Here is a 20,262-nt window from a genome sequence, read left to right as displayed (position 1 = left end):
ATGCGCGAAGTCAGCGAGGTTTTTTTGTGTAATCTCGTTTATTGAACATCATGAAAAGAACAGGGTGACGCAGAGGGTAGAAGGGAATGTAAAAGAGGGTTCAGCGATTGTTGGCGATGCTTCCTAAAAGAACGTAGGGATTTCTGTTTGCCGTTTCTCCTCCTTCATATCATCAAGTATGTTGACAAGTCTTCATCTACCTATTTCCCTACATGTTAAGAATGTAACATGGAGGGATCTATGTCATGAAAATAATCTATTGCTGATTTGAACTTGCGAAGCCCTTCCTCTAGTTTCTCGTGGTGAACTTGTCCTCCACTTCTTTATATGGAACCGCTTCAGTTTCAGGAGCAGTCAGTCATTAATTTCTCCTCAGTCTGAATTGCTAATAATTAGCTGTTCGACTTTTTCTACATGGGCATCATTGAACCCTCCTCCACCCACCAGTTTTGCTAACGTGACAATGTCTTTATTAAATCTCTTCAGTTGTCTCTGTGGAAATAGTTGTGTCCTGGAGCGCACATTGTGGCCAAAGGTTAATCCAATCCGAGGAGACTGTTTCTCTCGTAAGAAGTGCCACGGCTCTAGTGTGATGGCAGTAACAGCATTAGCGAGTCATCATAAACATGCACAACTAAAATTTTGTGAGCAAAGCACACGAATCACGATTTGTGTGTGTTGCCAAAATATTTTTTCCGTGTAATTCTCGTATATGATTGAATTTCTTAAATATCGCAGATTTAAATCACAAATCCTAATACAAATATTAATTTCATTTTGTTTTTTTTTAAGGTAAAAAAAATTTTCGAATTTAATATTTTTAAAATTTATAAAAGGCCAAATAACCCCTCACGTCAGATTTGACCCATGTTGCGTGGTCGCTGATGTGTGAAGATTTGCGACCATTCACACAATTTTAAGAATGCAGGCGAGGTTGAAAGTGTTGCATCATTTTATTCGGCACATAATAGCGAAGCCTCAAGCTTCCAACGCACGCACCACGTGCAATTCAAATGTTAATCCCTTTGATGCTTTGGAAACGTCACTCCCGTGAAACGTCAGTTGAAACTACTCTCGAAAAATGTGTTTAAGTCTATATTTATATCCTTTTCGAGCAAATTTCTCTCTCATAAACATGTATGTCAGAACTAGCTTTGACTGACGTTTTGAATCGATTAAAACTTTCAACTGGTTAATCAAAAAAATTTGTAATCGCTTAATTGATCAGTTAATCGAATATTTTCAAATGATGTTTATTCATAGTAAACGTAGTGTTGGTAAAACTATGTAATATAAATACAAATACAAGGCCACAACAGGCAAAATGCCCAACGAGGTGGCCGAGGAAAAGATGCCCATAACAAATATGGATGTTATTTATTTCAAAAATACAGCAACCCAATTAAAAATGGAATTACAAACAATATATATACATGATGAAATATTATGCAATGCCCATAAAGAATACTTATGGTAGCTAATCCTACCATAATTACATTTAAAATCTTAAAGTGAAATTACACTTCTTCTTCTCCTTAACCGTACACGCACCTCGTACACATTCCTCTTCGGAATCGGCACGAGGCGGAATGTGTACCATGAGTGCATGTGTGGTCCCCTAACGTATTTATGTTGTTGAGTTGCGCTTGTTTAGTGTTCGTGCTGATAGGTCTTGATCCTTGTCATGAGAAGAGTTGGCAAGGGACGGCCTTGGTGTGGCTTCGCGTGGCTGATACACCAGTAGGTTTTCCTTGCACGTCCGCGGTCTTATGACCACTGTGCTTCAATTGCAATAGCCATGAGAGCCTGGGCGTGCTCGGTTCATTCTGTATTCTGCCATCTGTCTTCCATTTTCTGGTCATTTGATCATTTTTGATCATATTTGTCTCGCCACGGTCATTTTCTGCACACGAGGGCTAATTAGACCATGACCTAAAATTTTTAATGCGGTTAATTCCGAACGGCAGGCTCGTTTTTTATACTCATCGAGAGGTTGGTGTGCTAACCCCTCGATGGGGGACTCCCTGCGGTAGCAATTTTTTCTGTAGTCATGTCGCCGTTTTTTGTTGTACCCCTGTGAGGAAAGTTTTCTGACAAGGACGAACCGGGTATCGAACTCGCGACATCTCTGAACATCCTCTGGTGCTTTAGTAAGTATCTCATCGACCTGGGCCGCCCAGGTCGGTTTTTTTTTTTTAGATCCTCTTTTCACCCTCGTCCTACATGTTCTCCTTGGCTTTTACATGTATATAGTAGAAAGATACATTATAAAGAAAGGAGGAAAACAATAAGAAACTTTTCTTTAGGGTTGCTGAATTCCCAATGTCACACCACACCAAGTGGCACACCACATCCTAAAATTCAAAGAAAGCACATGGGGTGTTTACTCAGAAGAACCAACACCATCTACAGCAGACCTACGTGACGTCACTGGAGAAGGTCACATCTCACCTATAGCCATTGGATATGGCAGGCCGACGCATTCACCATCTTCACCCCCTTTTTTTGTAGTACATCCAATGGCAATAGATGAAAGATGACTTTCTTCAGTGACGTCACGAGCTTCGCGCGGAGGCTTTCCTGCTATAGATGGTGTTGGAAGAACACGCTGAAAAGGGAATTCTCGACGTAGAGCATCTGTATCAGGGAGAACAAATCGAAAATATCCTGGAGATTTTTTCCGGAACCGTGAAAATCGAAGTGATTATGAGAATAAGGGGAAAATGGAAAATGTCCCATAATACATTATTATTTATATACTGTATTGTATTGTATTGTATTGTATTGTATTGTATATTATTATTTTTTCATATTTGAAAATGTATTTTAACTGTAATTTCATTTTCTGTGATACGTCGAGATACGACACACGTATTCTGAAAGTTATTTGCAGTTTTTAATATGATCATCAGTGCGAAAGTTCAATTCAAAATTCCAGTCACCCTATCAGCCAATGATAAATGGCAAATTCACAAATATCGATCTCCTTACTACGAAAGGGTGGTGGGGAATAATCATAATCATTTTCATGATCATTCAGGAAAAAACACAGAAATAACATCTTTTACCTAAGAGGCGAAGAAAAAGTTCCTTGTTTTTGTTGCATAGTGTTACATTTCCATCAAAAATGCTCAAGAGATGCACTCATTGTTGCGAGAGATTCATTATTCGAAGCCATTGTTGAATCGCCTTAAAAACGTGGAATCCGACAATGCCCTTGTTCAGTCTTTCCTCAAGCTCTGTACCGGACGGACGCCCACAGACGATCGAGGAGGATCCATCCGAAGAAAAGGTCTGTGTGTTTTCCATTTATCATTACATAATTTATTTTAAATAACATTTAAATTAATTGTAACAGTTTTCTCCAACCTAAATCCCTATCTTTCTTTATTCGTTAAAATAATTCTGACTCCCTGAGATTATCAGATTATATAAATTATTTAAATCCTTAAAGAATCTCTCATTAGATTATTCGAGTCTCCACATTCTAAAGCCTGGGCCCTCTGTAGAAACAGATTTTTCGCGGCCTCATGAAGAGTGGGAGTTTTTCGGGGCCTTCTCAGGAAAGAATTCTTCACGGGCCCATGATGGCCTGGAATTTTTCGATCATCGGGCTTCTAGGCTACAGCCCTACCAACCAGAAGAGAGTTGACATGAAGGAGGCATTGAGGAGAGCTCAAGGTTGCCAGTCTTCCCGTATATACGAGGACTCAAGATCATATGCAGGAGGAGGGAGTGGGGGTGTATTATTCATTAGTTATTTGGGAGCTGTGCTCCCTTATGGAATTCATCGGGAGTGGGGAGCTCAGACAGCCTGAGCTCCAAGATTTTGGCACTTATGCTATCAACCTCGAATTTGTGGGGGGAGGCGACGGGTTTACCACACAATGGTGTTTTCTTGTGACCGTTAGTAGGTATGGCATCAGGTTCCCTTTAAGACAAGGTGGCCATGAGGAAAAAATGTAGTCCAAACAGGAGCTACGGACTTTGCTATATCCTAGGGGTTAACAAATTTTCAGCCAAATTTATGGTGCAAAGAGTCTCCAACGGAAAGAGTCTTACGGGAATAACAGCCAAAAAAAATAAAAGTTAGAAACATCAGTACCAGACAAAGCCATAATACAATTACAATAACACCTCGGTATAACGTCGATCACTTTTAACGTCACCCTGCGTATAACGTCATTTTTTTAAAGGGTTCTTGCAGAATAATCAACAAATCTGGTTTACTCGTTATTAAAAGTCTTTTTTTTTTAATCGGTTTCCAAGGATGGCGTTATACCGAGACTGTATAACGGAGTAGAACCTCTCGATAACGGATCACCACGGGAAGGGGGGTGGAGTTGTAATCGACATCGTAAAAAACATTAAATAAACATTGGGCATCTGGTATAGAGAATACAGTGGTTACTTCCAATAAAGGGCATTTCCGTTAGCAGACACCTCCGTCACACGTCCGTTGACTTTAACGTATTTCAGTTCTTATCAGCGGACACTACCCTTAACGGACAATTTCGGTCGTTTGGATGTCCGTTATCGTGAGGTTATGGTGCCTTTTTCCTTTTCGGCACTCCTTGCACTAATAGTAATCGTCACACAATCGCTTGCGACACACTGATAACCACTATCGGGACTTCCAGGATAGTCCTGCACAGGGGAGTAGCGAACGAAAAAAGGGACAGTGGCAGACTCACTTACTTGGCGTAGTGTGAAATTTTACTATTTATACCCATTAGATCGTTATTACACTCGGACACACCGGAATGTCATATTAAGCCTTATAAGCCGGGGTCGAGTGAACGTCGCTCATTGCGTAAATCTTCTCGGAGTAGTCCGCAAAACTCGAAGTAGCCACCATATGGGCTCGACTATCGCTTCAGCGGTACCGCCCGGTGGTTATCTCTGTCCTGTACGGAAGAATATTCCAGGATGTTTATGGGGAGTAGCGGACGAAAGGGTCAAGTTGCAGACTCACTTACTTGGCGTAGTTCATGAAAATTGGCAGGGCATTAATTCGTCACTCTATAATCACACCCGGACAAGTCTTAAAGCACTTTATAAGCCGAGGTCGAGTGAACGTCGACAGTACGTAAAACTTCCCAGAGTAGTTCGCGAAACCCGGAGTCATCGTCACCAACACAACACGCATGTCACATGTGACATCATGCGGTAAAACCTGTGCAAGTTGGACACCTACGATTCCATTCAAAGTCTATCCAAGTTAGTTGACAGAACCCCTTAAGTCAATATTTCATGAGGGTTTGGTGCCCCGGGTGCCGAACCAGATAGAGCGGTGAATCCTACCTTTAATGAAGTATTTAAAACTACATGGGAGGGTGGAGAGGTTGGCAAAATGCATTCTTGGATCGGCTGATAGCGTACTTAGTTGCGTTTCTGGGTAAATGATCAGACGTTTAGCACTGATAGTTCTGCCATTGTGGCATGATATTGTAGACATGGTCCCGCACATCTTGCATCAGGACCCATAGACTTTGATCTTTGGTGAGCCCCCCCCAAGACAGATTTTTCACTAGCCGCTGGCTGTGATCTTTGATAGACCCCCCCAGACACTGGAGGATCATTATTATGACTGGTTACACTCAAAGAAGTCCAATATAGGGAGGGAGGTGTCCAAGTTGACAGCTTTTACTATAGCACGTATGTCAGAAGACATCAGGTGGCTCGAGCTTTTCAATGTGGACGCTCTAGGAAGGAGGGGGGGGGTGTATATTAATTATTATTTTTCGTAAAAATTTTCTCAATTTTCTGAATTAGGTGTTATTTCAGTGGGGAAGAAGCAAAAATCTCTCTACATTTGAGCCTACGTAATTTAATTAGCTAAAACTTATACCTATATACATGCAAATATTAATTACTTCAAGATAATTTTTCTAATTAATAATTATTAATTTAAATATAAAAATTAAATCAATTATCAGGAATAGTTTTAAATAGGAAGTAATTAAATTAATCAATGCAGAGAGTTTGGATTTTTCTCAGTATTTTCTTACTTTCATTCTATGTACCTGGCTTGCGGACAATTCCGAGGAGACAATCTGGAGGACGGACCTACCACATCGAAGAGGAGTCCTTCACGCAGAACCTGAGGCCATTAGCCGAGATACCATGTACCTGGCTTGAGAACAACTCCGAGGAGACAATCTGGAGGACGGACCTACCACATCGAAGAGGAGTCCTTCACGCAGAACCTGAGGTCACGCAGCCGAGATACCCTGCGATACCATGTACCTGGCTTGCGGACAACTCCGAGGACACAATCTGGAGGACGGACCTACCACATCGAAGAGGAGTCCTTCACGCAGAACCTGAGGCCATTAGCTGAGATACCATACGATACCATCCACGGTTACGACTCGCAATGTTCCTCAGACCTCATTCTTGCCGATGGAAGGCAGTGGCATGTACCATGGAAAGAACAATTTATTCTCGACGTGTGTACAGCGGCGGGAGTTATTACAATAAATTGTGAAGTGCATTTATGACGTATTTGAGTGCTTTTATTATTAACACTTTCGTTTAGTACTTATGTATACAGTTTTAAAACGTGTGAGTATAACTTCAATCGGAACAGTTTTCTTAACTCTGTAGAAACAGTACTGTATTTGCGGAATTTGGTCTTTGAACATTGTATGAGTAAGAATATTAAAAGCACAACTTAGGTAATAATCATGCTTTCCCCGTTCCCCATAACTTTGTGGGATTCTAGCCTGGGACAATTTTTTCATCCTAACACTATAAATTCATTACAGAGGACTAGTGAAAAAATCCTGGCCTGGAAGCCCACTGAAGATTTCGGGCTAAGTGCTCGGCTCACGGATGTGGGGGGGGGGGATGGTAATTATACTAGGCTCACACAAAATTGAATCTATTTAATACCTAGACCAGGGGGGGCCTTCAACCCTTCAGGCACAGCAGGCCGAATTATAAATTGCCGACGAAGACCGCTGGGAACCAACTAATATTGAGCTATAGTGAAATCTGCCTAAGTAGGACACCAATGGTTCCATTATAAATGTGTCCAAGTTAGATGCGGCCAAGATGTAGAGGTACAGTATTATGGACATTCTCAGTGTTATGGTATTATGGTCGGTTCCACTGAAAGCCGTCCAATGTAGGGAGATGTCCAGGATATAAAAGTGTCCAAACTGACAGGTTTTACTGTATTTACAATTGAAAGAAGAATCCACGCGCACACACAGTTTTTTTTATTTTTTACAATGGATTCATCGTGTAATGCAGTGATTCCCAACGTGGGCGATGGAATGTTCCAGGAAGGCAATAGAAGCTACGGGTATGACATAGGATCCTATGGGTTAGATTGCGTGGGGGGCGATAGGAGAAAAAAATTTCTGAAGAAAAGGGGGCGGTGGGACAAAAAATGTTGGGAAACTATGGTGTAATTGATTCATCATTAACAATGACATCTTGGAAGGGGGCTAATATCGAAGGGTGAGGGTAGTGCAGAAGGGAGCCAATAGGGCTCTGAGTTGTATTGGGGCGAAAATAATTGAAAGCTCTTTTTATATGTTGTGAAATTATTTATTTCATTTATTGTATTAATTTTGATTAGGTCTGAAATAACTTTTCTGAAAAGTTAATCCCCCCGTTCTGAAAAAGTATTTTAATTAAATACTAATTTAATTAATTAATTCTAAGATTAATTTAAGTCCGAAATGGCTTTAAATGATTCTGTAACTATTTATTTTAATAATTCTGAGAAACTATTTTCTTCTCAATATATCCTAGAATAATTTCTTTCAATAATCTCATCAATTCTATAATTATTTCTTTCATTAATTCTAGAATCATTTGTCTATCAATGTTTTCAACTATTTACCTGAGCATAGTCGACGGGCATCGACAAACAGCTCCGAGGCGAAATGCGGCAAATGTGGCCCGCGAGCCACGCGTTGAAGGCCTCCTGATTTAGGGGAACCCTGTCTGATCGATGCTAGCGATAATCATGATCCTTCCCCTCCCGTTCGATTTGTCTGACAATATCTGAGGAGGCATCGGATGGGAGAATTTCTTCTACTTCCTGTTAAATGCAACAACGGCCACCCTTACCTGGGGGGGGGGGGGGTTCCGACATGCTAGACCAGTGTTTCCCAAAGTGGGCAATATCGCCCCCGGTGGGCGATGGCATTGTCCTTGGGGGCGATAATAGCTACGGGTATAACATAGGATCCTATGAGTATACTTGAGTTTTTTTTTGGGGGGGGGGGAGGGCGATGGAACGAAAAGTTTGGGAAACTATGAGCTAGACGATTGGCCATCGGAAAGTAATTTCTAAGGCGGAGCCCTGTAGGCTCCTCTTTTGTATTTATTTATCAAATTTACTGATTTAGTTTTTTCTTTTTTTCGAGTGGCTGCGGAGCCCAAGGATTCGGCGAAGCACCGGTTAAGAACCGCTGCTTTAGAGGATGTAGGAATAAATTTTATGAAAAAAAACCCGTATAAACCGAAATTTTCCGTTCAAAAATTCGTTTCAATATTGGGGAGTTTGGTTACCCCAGTCCGGTACACACAGGTATGCACGGTATAATTTGATCTCCAGACACATGTAACAAACTCATCCCCTATCATGTTTGCGCAGGACAACCCGCAATCGTGCTCTGATTCCTGCACAATGCGTATACCCCAGAAACGCAGTTGTACGGTATTACCATATCCGCTTTAAGGCCCAGATCTAGCTATTACAGCTCCGAGTGATTTCCATGTAAATCTTCTCTACTTTCCTTAAAGATAGTTTCACTTAACGGGTCACCATTTGGGCACTGAACGAAAACAGTAGGTTGCCATGGGATGTTTCAATACTGACGAAACTTCCCATGTGCTGGTGGTATTCAGATATAAATAAATAAATGCTTAGTCATGTGTAGTACAAATTAGTGTTATTGATGCATCTTTTGTCCGTGTATATTGAGATGAAATTGTACTGGGCATTGCGATTGCCATTTTCCTTCCCATTTTTAATTATTTGTTCCTGTTTTTTTTTCAGCAATGGGAGTCGACTTGCCCGATTACATTTTGCACTACAGGGGAAAGTCGCCAGACCTTGGATCTTTCCGTGAGAGGATGCAGCTAAGTGGAAGGAGGTCAGTAATTTTTTTTTACTATACCCCTTTTCTATTGTAATCTAATAATTAGTAAACACTAATGTGACCACCATGTTTATGTATTCAGAAAAACGGTTTCGTTTGTGCGTCTGAGCAGAATTACGCCAGATGCATCCAGGTTCCCTTCACTTATGCGATTTTGAACCTTCCCGAAGGATAACTGCTATTGGAAGTCACGGTCTTAGAAACCCGCACTGGAGCTGGAACTGGAGAAACCGCGAGACACCCAGGCTCTGTCGCAAGAAGCAACGTAAGCTCTTCGGCCCCCCCCCCCCAGAAGGGGGTAGGTCCAGGGCATCTCCGGCAAAACCATTATTTATTGATACGTCAAAGATTACTAATAGTGAAAGGAAATTAAAAATTATGTAAAAAGAAGAAGTAGCCGCTGTGGTGGTCGAGTGGTTATAGTGACGAACTCGCGATGCGAGGATCCGGGTTCGAACACCACAGTGGTGGTCGGCTGAAGTTGGTTTTCTGTGGTTCCCATCTTCAAGGCGCAAATGCGAGCCGATCTCCCCGTTAAAAGTCTCACCACAGAGAGCAACAGTCCTACAACGATAAATCATTCAATCATAACACTTCACTCATAGTTAGAAAAACTGGTGGCAGATGGCAGCACTACACATAACAAGCATTACAGAGAAACAAAAAACTTCACGTCAGGTTTCACTACACGTACACGCACATTCCCGCATGTACCGAATCGTTGGGGGGTTCCGAGGGTGTGTGTGGTGTAGCAGTAGTAGGTAGGGCCTCCAAAAAATGACTCGGGGATCCATGATGTTCTTAAGTCAGCCACCTCGTTGGGCAATTTGCCTGTTGTGGCGTTGTATTTGTATTGTATAAGAATCAAATTAATCAAGTTAAAGTCAAAGTGCAACGGGCACGGATAATAAACAATGATGGAAAGTTGTATAAAATCATATCGCATAAGGCGAAATCAGAAATTTGATGAAATTAAATAAATAAATAAATTGAAATTAAATTAATAAATAAATTGAAATTAAATAAATAAATAAATTTGATTGATCGAGGATTGTTTGACAGAAAGGCAGAGCACCCCATTGCGCTCGGGCAGTTCAGTACACTCTGTCCAATACGCTTTTGATCACAGTTGAAGATCTTGAAAATATCTCCAAGATACTCGATTATAGATTTAAGATTAAGAAACCCGCACTGGAAACATCAACGCCGTCCCACAGCGGAAAGGACATTATTAAATTGTATAACAAAACACATCGATTAGTCATTTAGTCTTGATAACGCGTAGAGGAAGTCTTGGGATGTCTTGGTCCGTTGTATTTTGCTTCTTTAGCCCCGTTCACATGTGCAATAAAACATCCCGGGAAGTTCCCGGTAACGGGGATTTTCGCTACAAACCATTCACATGACGTTTAGTTTATGCCGGTAATCTCCCTTTTCTTTCCGGAAGTCGTCACTGGTTACGTGGGTTGAGCTGAAGTGGTTGATTCAAGATGGCTGGCGAAGGAGCTTACAGTAGTTTTTGTGGCGCAAAGGATTATGGGAGAGAAGGTCGGTGTCGATCACCAATCCACCCCAAGAAAGATGGGCTTTTTTTGATGAGCTTCTCTCCCACTTTTTTTTCCCTACGAGGGGGAAAAAAGTTGTCATGCCGGTAATTATCACCAAAGCGACCTATAATCTTGCACATGTGAACGGGGCTTTTGATGAACTGCTGCCTGTCTTGCAGGGGGCGATGTGTCGGGAGGGGCGAATTGTTGGAAGCTGAACGATACCTCCAAGTTGAGAAACGATATGAAGCATCAAAAAATAAAACAGTTCAAGAATTTACAAAACAATATTAATCAAATGAAGATGTTATAATGTGGACAAGCTTATTTGAAAGTATCGTTTTCAAACGATAGAAGAAACTTTGGATCCCCTCAATGAACACGATTTAAATCTTTTTCCTCGTAACCGTAACGCATAAAATATTATCTATCCAACCTAGATCTATGAAACGAATGTACGAGCTTACATCTTGAGAAAAAAAAGAAGAGCACTTCTATAAATAACGACGGCTAAAGTTATTGTCAAGTGGAAACAAATAGGCCATATTCCGAAGAAAACACATATTACAGTATATTCAGAAAATACTTATTTACGTGCTCGACGAAATATAACAAATTTAAAACCAAAAAATTGGAAAAACATTCTTTCAAATATACTTGACAAAAAATGGCAATATACTCTTAAAAAAATAGATGTGGACTCGGCTAAAAGCTCTATAATTACCCGAAATGGTGTCTCCATTCTTTTGTATTGCGATTCCCAAGATATTTACATTCGTCCAAATAAATTACACAAAAAGAGTACATTATCGTGAATCCTCAATCGATACTTAAATTTGTATTTACGTTTTTGCTGCTGAAAACAAAAGGAATTTTTTTTTCCCTTCCGATTTTTCTACTGTAGTTTCGGTTTCGTTTTTCAAGTTGAAACAAAAAAAAGCCAATGGTATTAAGGGGGTGAAATATAAGCTTGTATATTTTTATTTAAAATAAGAATAAGAGAGGGCGTGTGCGAGTCGCCGTGGATAGCCGGAGGGAATAAACGCGTGTAATAATGTCATTTCGATTAGCTTTTATCTCTTTTAAAATCTTAATGTACCGGCACCAGAAAATAATGCGAGTTAATGGCGTTATTGTCGTGTCTGTGCTCATTGTGGTCTATTAAGTGAAGCTCCAGAGGCTTTCTCGTTCGCGTTCAGCACCTATTATTATACGACACATCTTCGTTAGCAATGCTCGAATATTTGTAGACACCACACCATGAACCACCCGCTCCCTTTTTGGAAATTCACTTCTCAAATTTATTAACACCAGCCTTCCTATTTGTGAAATGTATCTCTTTCATAAAATAACCGAGTTAATTAATAAAATCATTAATTATATGTTTTGCAAACACATAGTTTTTAAATTATATATTGTCTAGATATTTTTTGTTTATTAAGGAAAATGGTAACAACAAAAAATAAAGCATTCGAATGCAAATACAAAGGCCACAGCAGACAAAATGCCCAACGAAGCAGTTGAAAAAGGATGCCCATAAAAAATATAGATGCCGTACAAAAAATATAGATGTCCGTATGAAATACAGCAGCCCAATAATTATGATAAAATATAAATATACTGCCCATAAATATTTATGGTTCTCGTATTCTAAGTATGGATATCTTCTCGATTTATCCCGAACATGTCCTCTCGTATTTCTTTTTAAACTACACCCGGAGGTGAGCTATTCCATTTATTAACAACCGTATTAGAGAAAAATTCTCTGCTACACCACAACCTAGAATTGTCCTTTACCAATCCATACCGGTATCCCCTTGTCAAAGCAGTTGATTGACGATGTAATAACAACTCATGGTTCATTTTATCCATCCTGCAGAAAATTTTAAACGCTTCAATCACATCCCACGACTGCTGCGCTCTTCAAATGTAAACATTTGCAAAAAATCAAGTCTTTCTTTCTTCATGGATTAAGCCCCGTGTGCCAATGAGGACACGCGTAGCTCTTCTCTGCACCCCATCGACCAAGTCTATGTCTCTCCGTAGGTATGTTCTCCAAAACCGGACGACATACTCCAACCCAGGACGAACTAAGCTCTGGAAAAGTGGAAAAATCACTTTAGGAGAACGCGAAGAGACCTTTTTTGAGAATGAAAAATCTAACTTAGAACTTACAGAATGTCCCAAAAGTGAAAGACTTATTCAAAACAGATAACGTAACAGAAGAACGAAAAGCAATGGAAATTCACTTTACATGGGAAAACGGTAAATGTTCGGTCAGAAAGCAGTTCAAAATTGATTACAGAGTTCGGAAACAGATGACGCTGCTATTTACAAAATCCCTTCGCAGCAACAACATACAATAGTCTGTGAACACAGTTCGCGAAAACAGATGCAAACGTCTGTGCCGTTGTGCCCCCCCACTTTCAACCGGGATGTACTATTCCAGTTCTGCAGTCGTTTGCGAATCAGACAGCTGGCAGGCCTACAACATGATACTGACATAAGATGAAAATGCAAGAATTTACCATCTTTACTTCAAAATATGGAAGCCAGATGACGGCACCACGAACAACATGAAGCAAGCAAGATTCTGACAATATAGGTACATTAGTTCCGCACATACACTCAGAACACACATTCCGGCATGTATCAATTCGTTGCAAATTTCGTAATGCGAATGTGTCCGATGTACATGTACGGTTAAGTAGTAAAAGTCGTTTGTGAATGCACTTACAGAACATATAAATTAAGGTCTTTGCCATTTTCACTTCAAAATATACAAGGGTGATGCCAGCACAAATACAGCACGAAATAAACGAAACTTTGATAGTATAAATACGTACGTGAAATCCTTGCATATATATGTTACGATAATTGTGATAAATTTATATGGGGGGGGGGGGTTCTGTCTTGGCATAATCATTGTTCACAACCCCCCAGCAAATCTATCTTGCTTACGATCATGCATCGTATGATGATAAGCAATCATGTACCCAATATGAAGTTTGTTTCTTAGAAATGCCTGTTATGTATCCAAGAAGTGTCGCCATCTGCCTTTCGAATCCGGAAGCTGCAAAACGGCAGGATATTTGTGTGCCAATTCAATATTATGCATGGAATTTAAATGCTGTGTTGGCATGGTTGCACTCTTTGAAGAGAGAGAGAAATTTAAAGTGTTGGCTCACGTTCATTTCATTTGCAGTTATTTTAGTATTTCATTCATTTATTAAATATTACAGAACATAACAAAACAGAATGGCAAAGAACAGAAGAAATCCATCAAGGGATCCTATGGGATTCTCATACTACAGTAAAACTTCCATTAACCGTCACCGTCTGGACCAAGGCTGTGATGGATAACCGAATAGACGGATATAACAGAAATCTCTTAAAACATATGTACAATAACGGGATTTCACTGTGGCCTTGGGACGAAAATGAAATCCTTTAAAAGTGAATAATGCATATGTATTTGTACTTGATTGTACACAAAACGATCAACATAAGATCAGCCCAGGCAGTAGTGACATTGACAATAGCGTCCTTTATGTTGTGTATCCTCTTCCAAAATTCTCTGGCAGTCATGGCATCAGACGAAAGCAAGCCTCCGATAAAAAGCTTTTCTGTAACGTCGCTTCTCATTTTCAGTTATGCCCTCGTCCATAGGCCAGATAAGTGGAGTTGTATTTTCTGGGAGAAAAAGGCATGTTATTTTGCCATCATCCCTTTTGAGTTCGCAAGGGAAGTGTGTGTCCGGTCATTGTCCATTAATAGCAGTGCTTCCTGCGGCAATTGCTTTCCGGCCATACGAGCTCCAACTTCAGGCACGAAAACGTTCTGGAACCATTCTGAAAAAAATTTTTGGTCCATCCAAGCACTTTTTTGGGCATAATGGTTCACAAGCAATGCGTTCATGTTTAAAATTTTGAAAGTACTTGATTTTTTGGATTTGCCAATTACGAGCAGGGGTAATCTATGATTTGCCGGTGACATTTGCACAGACCATAACAGTGATCCGATCTCTTTGGACCTTAAAGATCGAATCACTGCTATCACCCGTTCACCCTGTGGCCAGTTTTAGAAAAAAAAAAAGGATAGAGACGGGGGGGGGGGATTTTACAAGAGAAATAAAAATTATGTCAAAACCTGAGGTCATGCCCCACCTGCCCAACCAGCACACCTACAGGTAAAATTGCGTGTTTCCCCCCCCCCTCCTATATAGATAACAAGAAGAAAAATCAGATACAGCACGCGGTCCTCTTATCTATTGGGTGGTACTGGCATGCACCGTTTAGAACAGTGTTTCCCAAAGTGGGTGATATCGGAATCGTCCGGGAGAGCGATAGAAGCTATGTATTTAACAAGGGATCCTATGAGTTCACTTTTTTGAGTTGGGCAGCGATGGGAGAAAAAAATTTCTAATGAAGGGGGTGATGTGTGTGTGTGTGTGGAACAAAAAGTGTGGAAAACTATGGTTTAGAAGCACCTATGAAAAAAGGTGACGAGATTTTAAAAAGATTATAGATTTAAGTGAGACTCTATCCGCGTTCCGTTTTATGTGTTATTCTTAAAGACAGGGAAAGACAAACGTGCTTTGTGTGCAAAAATTGTCGCTATAGCGAATGTGTTCTGATTTTCATTCATAAATAATCCGCTTTAAGAGAATATTTTTGCAGTTTTATCATTAGTTCTCTGACATTGAATTGCGAATTGCTCGTAATAGCGAGATTCTCGTTATAACCCGTATTCGTCATAATAGACTTTTAGTATGTAGTTCTGATGTGTTTAATTCACCACTGCAGCTCGCAATCATACGTGGCAGTAAGCGAGCAGAATTAATGAACGGTATGTGTTTACACCACCACTCGTCATCCACAATATACTGTGTACAAAGGAAGAAAGAAATTTTCTCTCACGTCACCAACTGTTTTCTCAGTGAAAAGTCACATTTTGTGTGTTGAAAATTTAAATGGAATCTTCCCCGAGAGAGGAATTTTTTTCTTTATTCCTTTTTTTTCTTCGCGTTTATTCTTAGAAGAGAAAATTAATTAATTTATTTTTTTTTTTCGTTCTATGTGAGTGTAAAGTACTCTTGAGGAAGACAGAGAGACACACACACAAGCGTGGTAATTAAATTTACATTTCCAAGTCTGTTGGGGATCCAGTTATTGCGAAAGGCAAAAGAGGAAACGCTTTGAATTGCTCAAAACCTTTTTTTAAAAAAAATGCTAATTTAACACTTGGAATTTTTTCCAGTTATTTTTCAATTTCGAATCAACAGGTATTCATCATAATTCGCATTCTGTGCATTATGAAAATTTTCCGTATTCTAAAAATTTCCTGTATTTGTGGGATATTAACTCCTTAATTAAAGAATAGTCTAATTTCTATACTCTATATACTCTAAGATATTGAGATTATTATCTGCAATAAACGAATTCGTTAAGAATCAGTGTGAGATGAATAGATCAACGAATGATAATTAATAATAATTAACGCACAAGCGGGTCTTCTCTTTGATGTCAGTAGAACGCATTGTCGAGAACTTCCTCTGCCTAAGATCGAGTAAGAAACTCGTATAATACGAAGCCGTATCGAAACGTCATCTATTCCTCGGTTATTCCGTCAATTGTTGTTGTTTTTATAAGAAGGGAAAACTATGGGAAAACACATGTAAGGTTTGAGATGAGTGTAGAAAAATCATCATCGTTGTTAACATGATGGAGACATATACAAATATCAAATATAGTCTAAGTATAATGACCAATTTCGAATCCTATTCAAAAGAATCTAGCGTATTATATACACACACTATTTACGTATTCTGAGACTCGTTCTCTCTCTCAATAATTTCCCCATAGACTGTTATTATAATAAGCCCGCAATTTATTTTGCATTTCTAGGATTTCAAAAATTGCACTATAGTTAATTAAGATTATCGATTTAAAATCATTTCAATATGTATAAGGAACGTTCCTTATACTTATTGAAATGATTTGTTATAATGATTTGATACAGTTACAGTTACATCCGACATCAACCCAGGCCTGTCAAGGGATGACTTACTGCCTGCTACCCCGAGGGGGTGGATTGAAGCGTAAAAAGGCTTCCATCACACTCCGCAGCCTCAGACACCTGCATGGGTGGTAGGTGGCTTCCTGCGGCAATTGCTTTCCGGCCATACGAGCTTCAACTTCAGGCACGAGAACGTTGTGGAACCATTCTGAAAAAATCGGGGGGGGGGGGGGGGAGGTGCACCTAGATTTCTTAACATATTTATTTAGAGGTTCGCCTACTTGCACGAATATTAAGTCTGATATAACAATTTTCCTCGATTCAACAAATAGTATGACGGTTTTATCTGATTGGTTAAATCGAGGTGTGACTGATAAAATATTGAGTTGTTTTCTCGTCCATGGAGACCCCCTGGTTACGAATCTCTAATGAACCCATTTTTGGCCGACGCTGCATTTGCGTAACGCTATGTTTAAAAAAATTTTGGGGCTTGCGTGGTGTTCAGAGTTCAGCGATTGTGGTGTTCAGTTCATGTCTGTGTCTCTTTATTTGAGGTGTCTCTTTTTCAAGGGTAAATGCGTTCTCGTTCAAAGTCACATGGGGCATTTATCCCTCAAATATGACTGTCTCTTGAATTCTGGATTGACTATTCAGGAAATTTATGGGTTATTTTGTCTGAAAATTTTGCAAGTTCACATTTTCGCATGAGACAAAACTTATAGCAAACATAACAAAACATTAATTACATTAAATAGTCATATCACGTTTTTTTTTTCTTCATTTTTTTTTTTTTTTTTTTTTGACATCCCACGTACATGTTAGGAATCAGGAAAAATTGATGAAAAGAAAATAATATCACAATTGCATGGTGCACCGATATGCTTAACCTATGCGTAGCAAAGTATGGGAAATGTTATGCTGCCCACACATTTCTCCAAACATTTTGCTTTACTAGAGAGAAATTTGAAGAAAATCATAACTTGACGAACACCTAAAACAGTGTTTTTCCCTCCAATGTTACTCAAACTTACTAATGTTACTACTTTTAAGCCAACGATGACGAAAACACGATCAATTCAATATCTGAGTAGGTGACCAGCACCTTTTTTCCCTCTCTCTTACTCAAGAAAATTCCAGATTTTTCCAATATTATTTCTATTCCGAGAACTGAAAGCTTCTTATTTTCAGACGTTCTCTTTTTTTTAGTGTATATTTTCTTACGTACGTGTACAGGCGGGCACCATTTCGGAGTGTGTATAGGCGAGAATAGATGGTTGTAAGGCATCGGAATGGCATAGATTTTCCTGTCAGGAAATCGGACATTTAGATAGCAAGCTTCCGGAGACGAGGATTTAATATATATATTTTGCGTGGAGGTAATGGTGCTTCGACGAACATTTGCTCCGAGGCCAACCTGAATCCGAAAGTTCACACTTACCTACTGATTTCGGCAGTAGCGCGAGAGCACCCACACACATTTCCTCTATATACATTTTCGAGGTGAAATGTCTTTGACATAAGTTACGGGGACAAATCGATAAGGGAGAGTGTGTTAGAATACGTGAACAGTGTTTCAAAACCGGTGGAAAAAGAGCATGCTTTTTGGATCAATACTTATTTTCCACTAGTAACTTTGAACCTTTCAAAACATGCAGTTATTTTCCGAAACATGAATGTTTCAAATTGATTTTGCGTGCGTTAGAAGTGGCCGTTTGACGTACAGTTAAACTCAGTAATAACGACAACGCGACTATAACGTCAATAATTGGTGTTCGTAGCTGATAGGTGTCTTATTGAGAATAATAACGTTGACGAACCTTTGCTTGAAATCGCAACGACCTCGGATATAACGCTACATTTTCGTCTGTAGTATATTTTCTCATTCGTTTATCATAACTAGGGTCATCATATGGCCTGTATTCGAGACTTTCCTGTAATTTTGCTCTTCCCCCGACTTTCTGCTAAAAATGTGTCGTTTCTTTTATTAATGAAGCTTACTTTAATGTACAATGTTTATTAGAATCCTTGAAGCAAAATTGCGTAATTTGTGACCACCGAAAATTTTGATAAAGCTGTTGGTATTGCTAACTTTGTCTGTAAGACACAAAAGTGCAATACGGTAAACTCCGTTACAGTGGCAATGCATCTGAATGAATTTCATTAATCAACTAATTAATTTCAGTTTTCGCGACAAATAAATACTTCAAAATACGTTTTCTGATTGTACCAACAACTCATATTTAACAAAAGATGTTAGCAACAGCATAAATTTGGTGACAAGTTACTACAATTTTGCCTCTCCATGTAACGATAATCCCTCTGCGTGGATATTTTTCCTTTTCCGTTATATCGAAGTTTCAATGTGCAAGAATATGACTATAAAAATATCAATCACTTCGTATTCACAAAGTAAAACACTTTAATTCACTGCAGATTTCTTTTAGCGCTGTATTTCTCCCTTTTGTGACGCGACTGCGCAAACAAACCATTTAAATCGCCCTCGCTTTGGTAGCCACACCTCAAAACTGGCTTTTTGCGCGGCGGAATTCTACTGCTGTAGGACATATAATACGCACATACGTTTATGTCTATGATAATTCAATTTTTACCCATCATTTATTATAATATTATTTATATTTCATTTATTTATTAACATATAACACATTTTTTCTCTCTCTCACTCTTATTCAGGTAAAGAAAACGGTGAAGTGGAATATTTATGGAGGACTTTCTGTATTTGTAAGCCGAATGCCACGTATTACGATTGAATTCTCAAACAAAAAAGAAACGCTCGAAATAAAGTAATATAGATGGATCGAAATATGTGTTTACGTCGATATTAAATGTTCTAATGTAATAATTTTGTTTCTGCTAAAATAATAATGATAATAATAAAATGAATATTTTTCTTTCCGATCAAATTAACAATGAAATAATAAAACGTTGAATAAACATCTTTGTGAAAGTTGCGTGATTGTGCGTCTTTTTCATGGCGGACATCTTTTACAAATGTTTTAATATTTTTTGGTTGTACCCGGCGTTAAAGATGATAATAACTTAATGATGTTGTAGTCGTGAATGTGTGGGATCGGGGCAATCAACGGAATGCGAAATATAATACGATTGTCTCCATCGCAGGACATCTCTTTTTAGCCCGATAGGCTTTTCGCTATGGCTCCGGGGATTTTCTAAATCTATATATTCGATTACGAGACACACACGCTAACGAATATCGAACATAATGTCAATGTCAAACAACGAACAAGCAAATAGATGAGTTTGACGAACTTAAACGCTTTCCATATACACGCACTCATCAAATAAAATTATCGTATGGATAATTCAGCTTCGATCCGACGGAACCATTTCGCAAATCCCAAATATCAATGCGTTATTTGGTTTTACAAACTTGCTTTAAGGCTTCAAATTATGGTTATCAGAAGACACTGGTTATTAGAAAGAGGTCTAAGTACCCCAGGGGAACCACGAAAGATTGTTAAGGGTTTCCGTGGGGTTTGGGAACAGAGAAATTTAGTTGGAAATTCATCGAATTAACTTGTGTGTACGAAGCA

The 20,262-nt window shown here is 39.2% G+C and overlaps 1 protein-coding gene across 1 annotated transcript in view; it reads left to right on the top strand.

Annotated features, from left to right (window-relative positions):
* LOC149084565 (uncharacterized) overlaps positions 1–19,659 on the top strand; it is a 56,052-nt gene extending 36,393 nt beyond the window's left edge. The window contains exons 3-4 of the mRNA XM_089235498.1: positions 9,023–9,119; positions 19,382–19,659. Of these exons, the coding sequence (XP_089091624.1) occupies positions 9,023–9,119; positions 19,382–19,385 (101 nt within the window). The 3' untranslated portion in view covers positions 19,386–19,659. The remainder of the gene's footprint in view (positions 1–9,022; positions 9,120–19,381) is intronic.
* The last annotated feature ends 603 nt before the right edge of the window (positions 19,660–20,262 follow it).

Source organism: Pholcus phalangioides, unplaced genomic scaffold (assembly GCF_987345545.1).
Source record: "Pholcus phalangioides strain wild (caught in Gottingen) unplaced genomic scaffold, Ppha-v1.0 ptg000008l_1, whole genome shotgun sequence".
In the NCBI taxonomy this organism is placed as follows: domain Eukaryota; kingdom Metazoa; phylum Arthropoda; class Arachnida; order Araneae; family Pholcidae; genus Pholcus; species Pholcus phalangioides.
The sequence above is the reverse complement of the archived record's forward strand: the minus strand, read 5'-3'. Positions and strand labels throughout refer to the sequence as shown.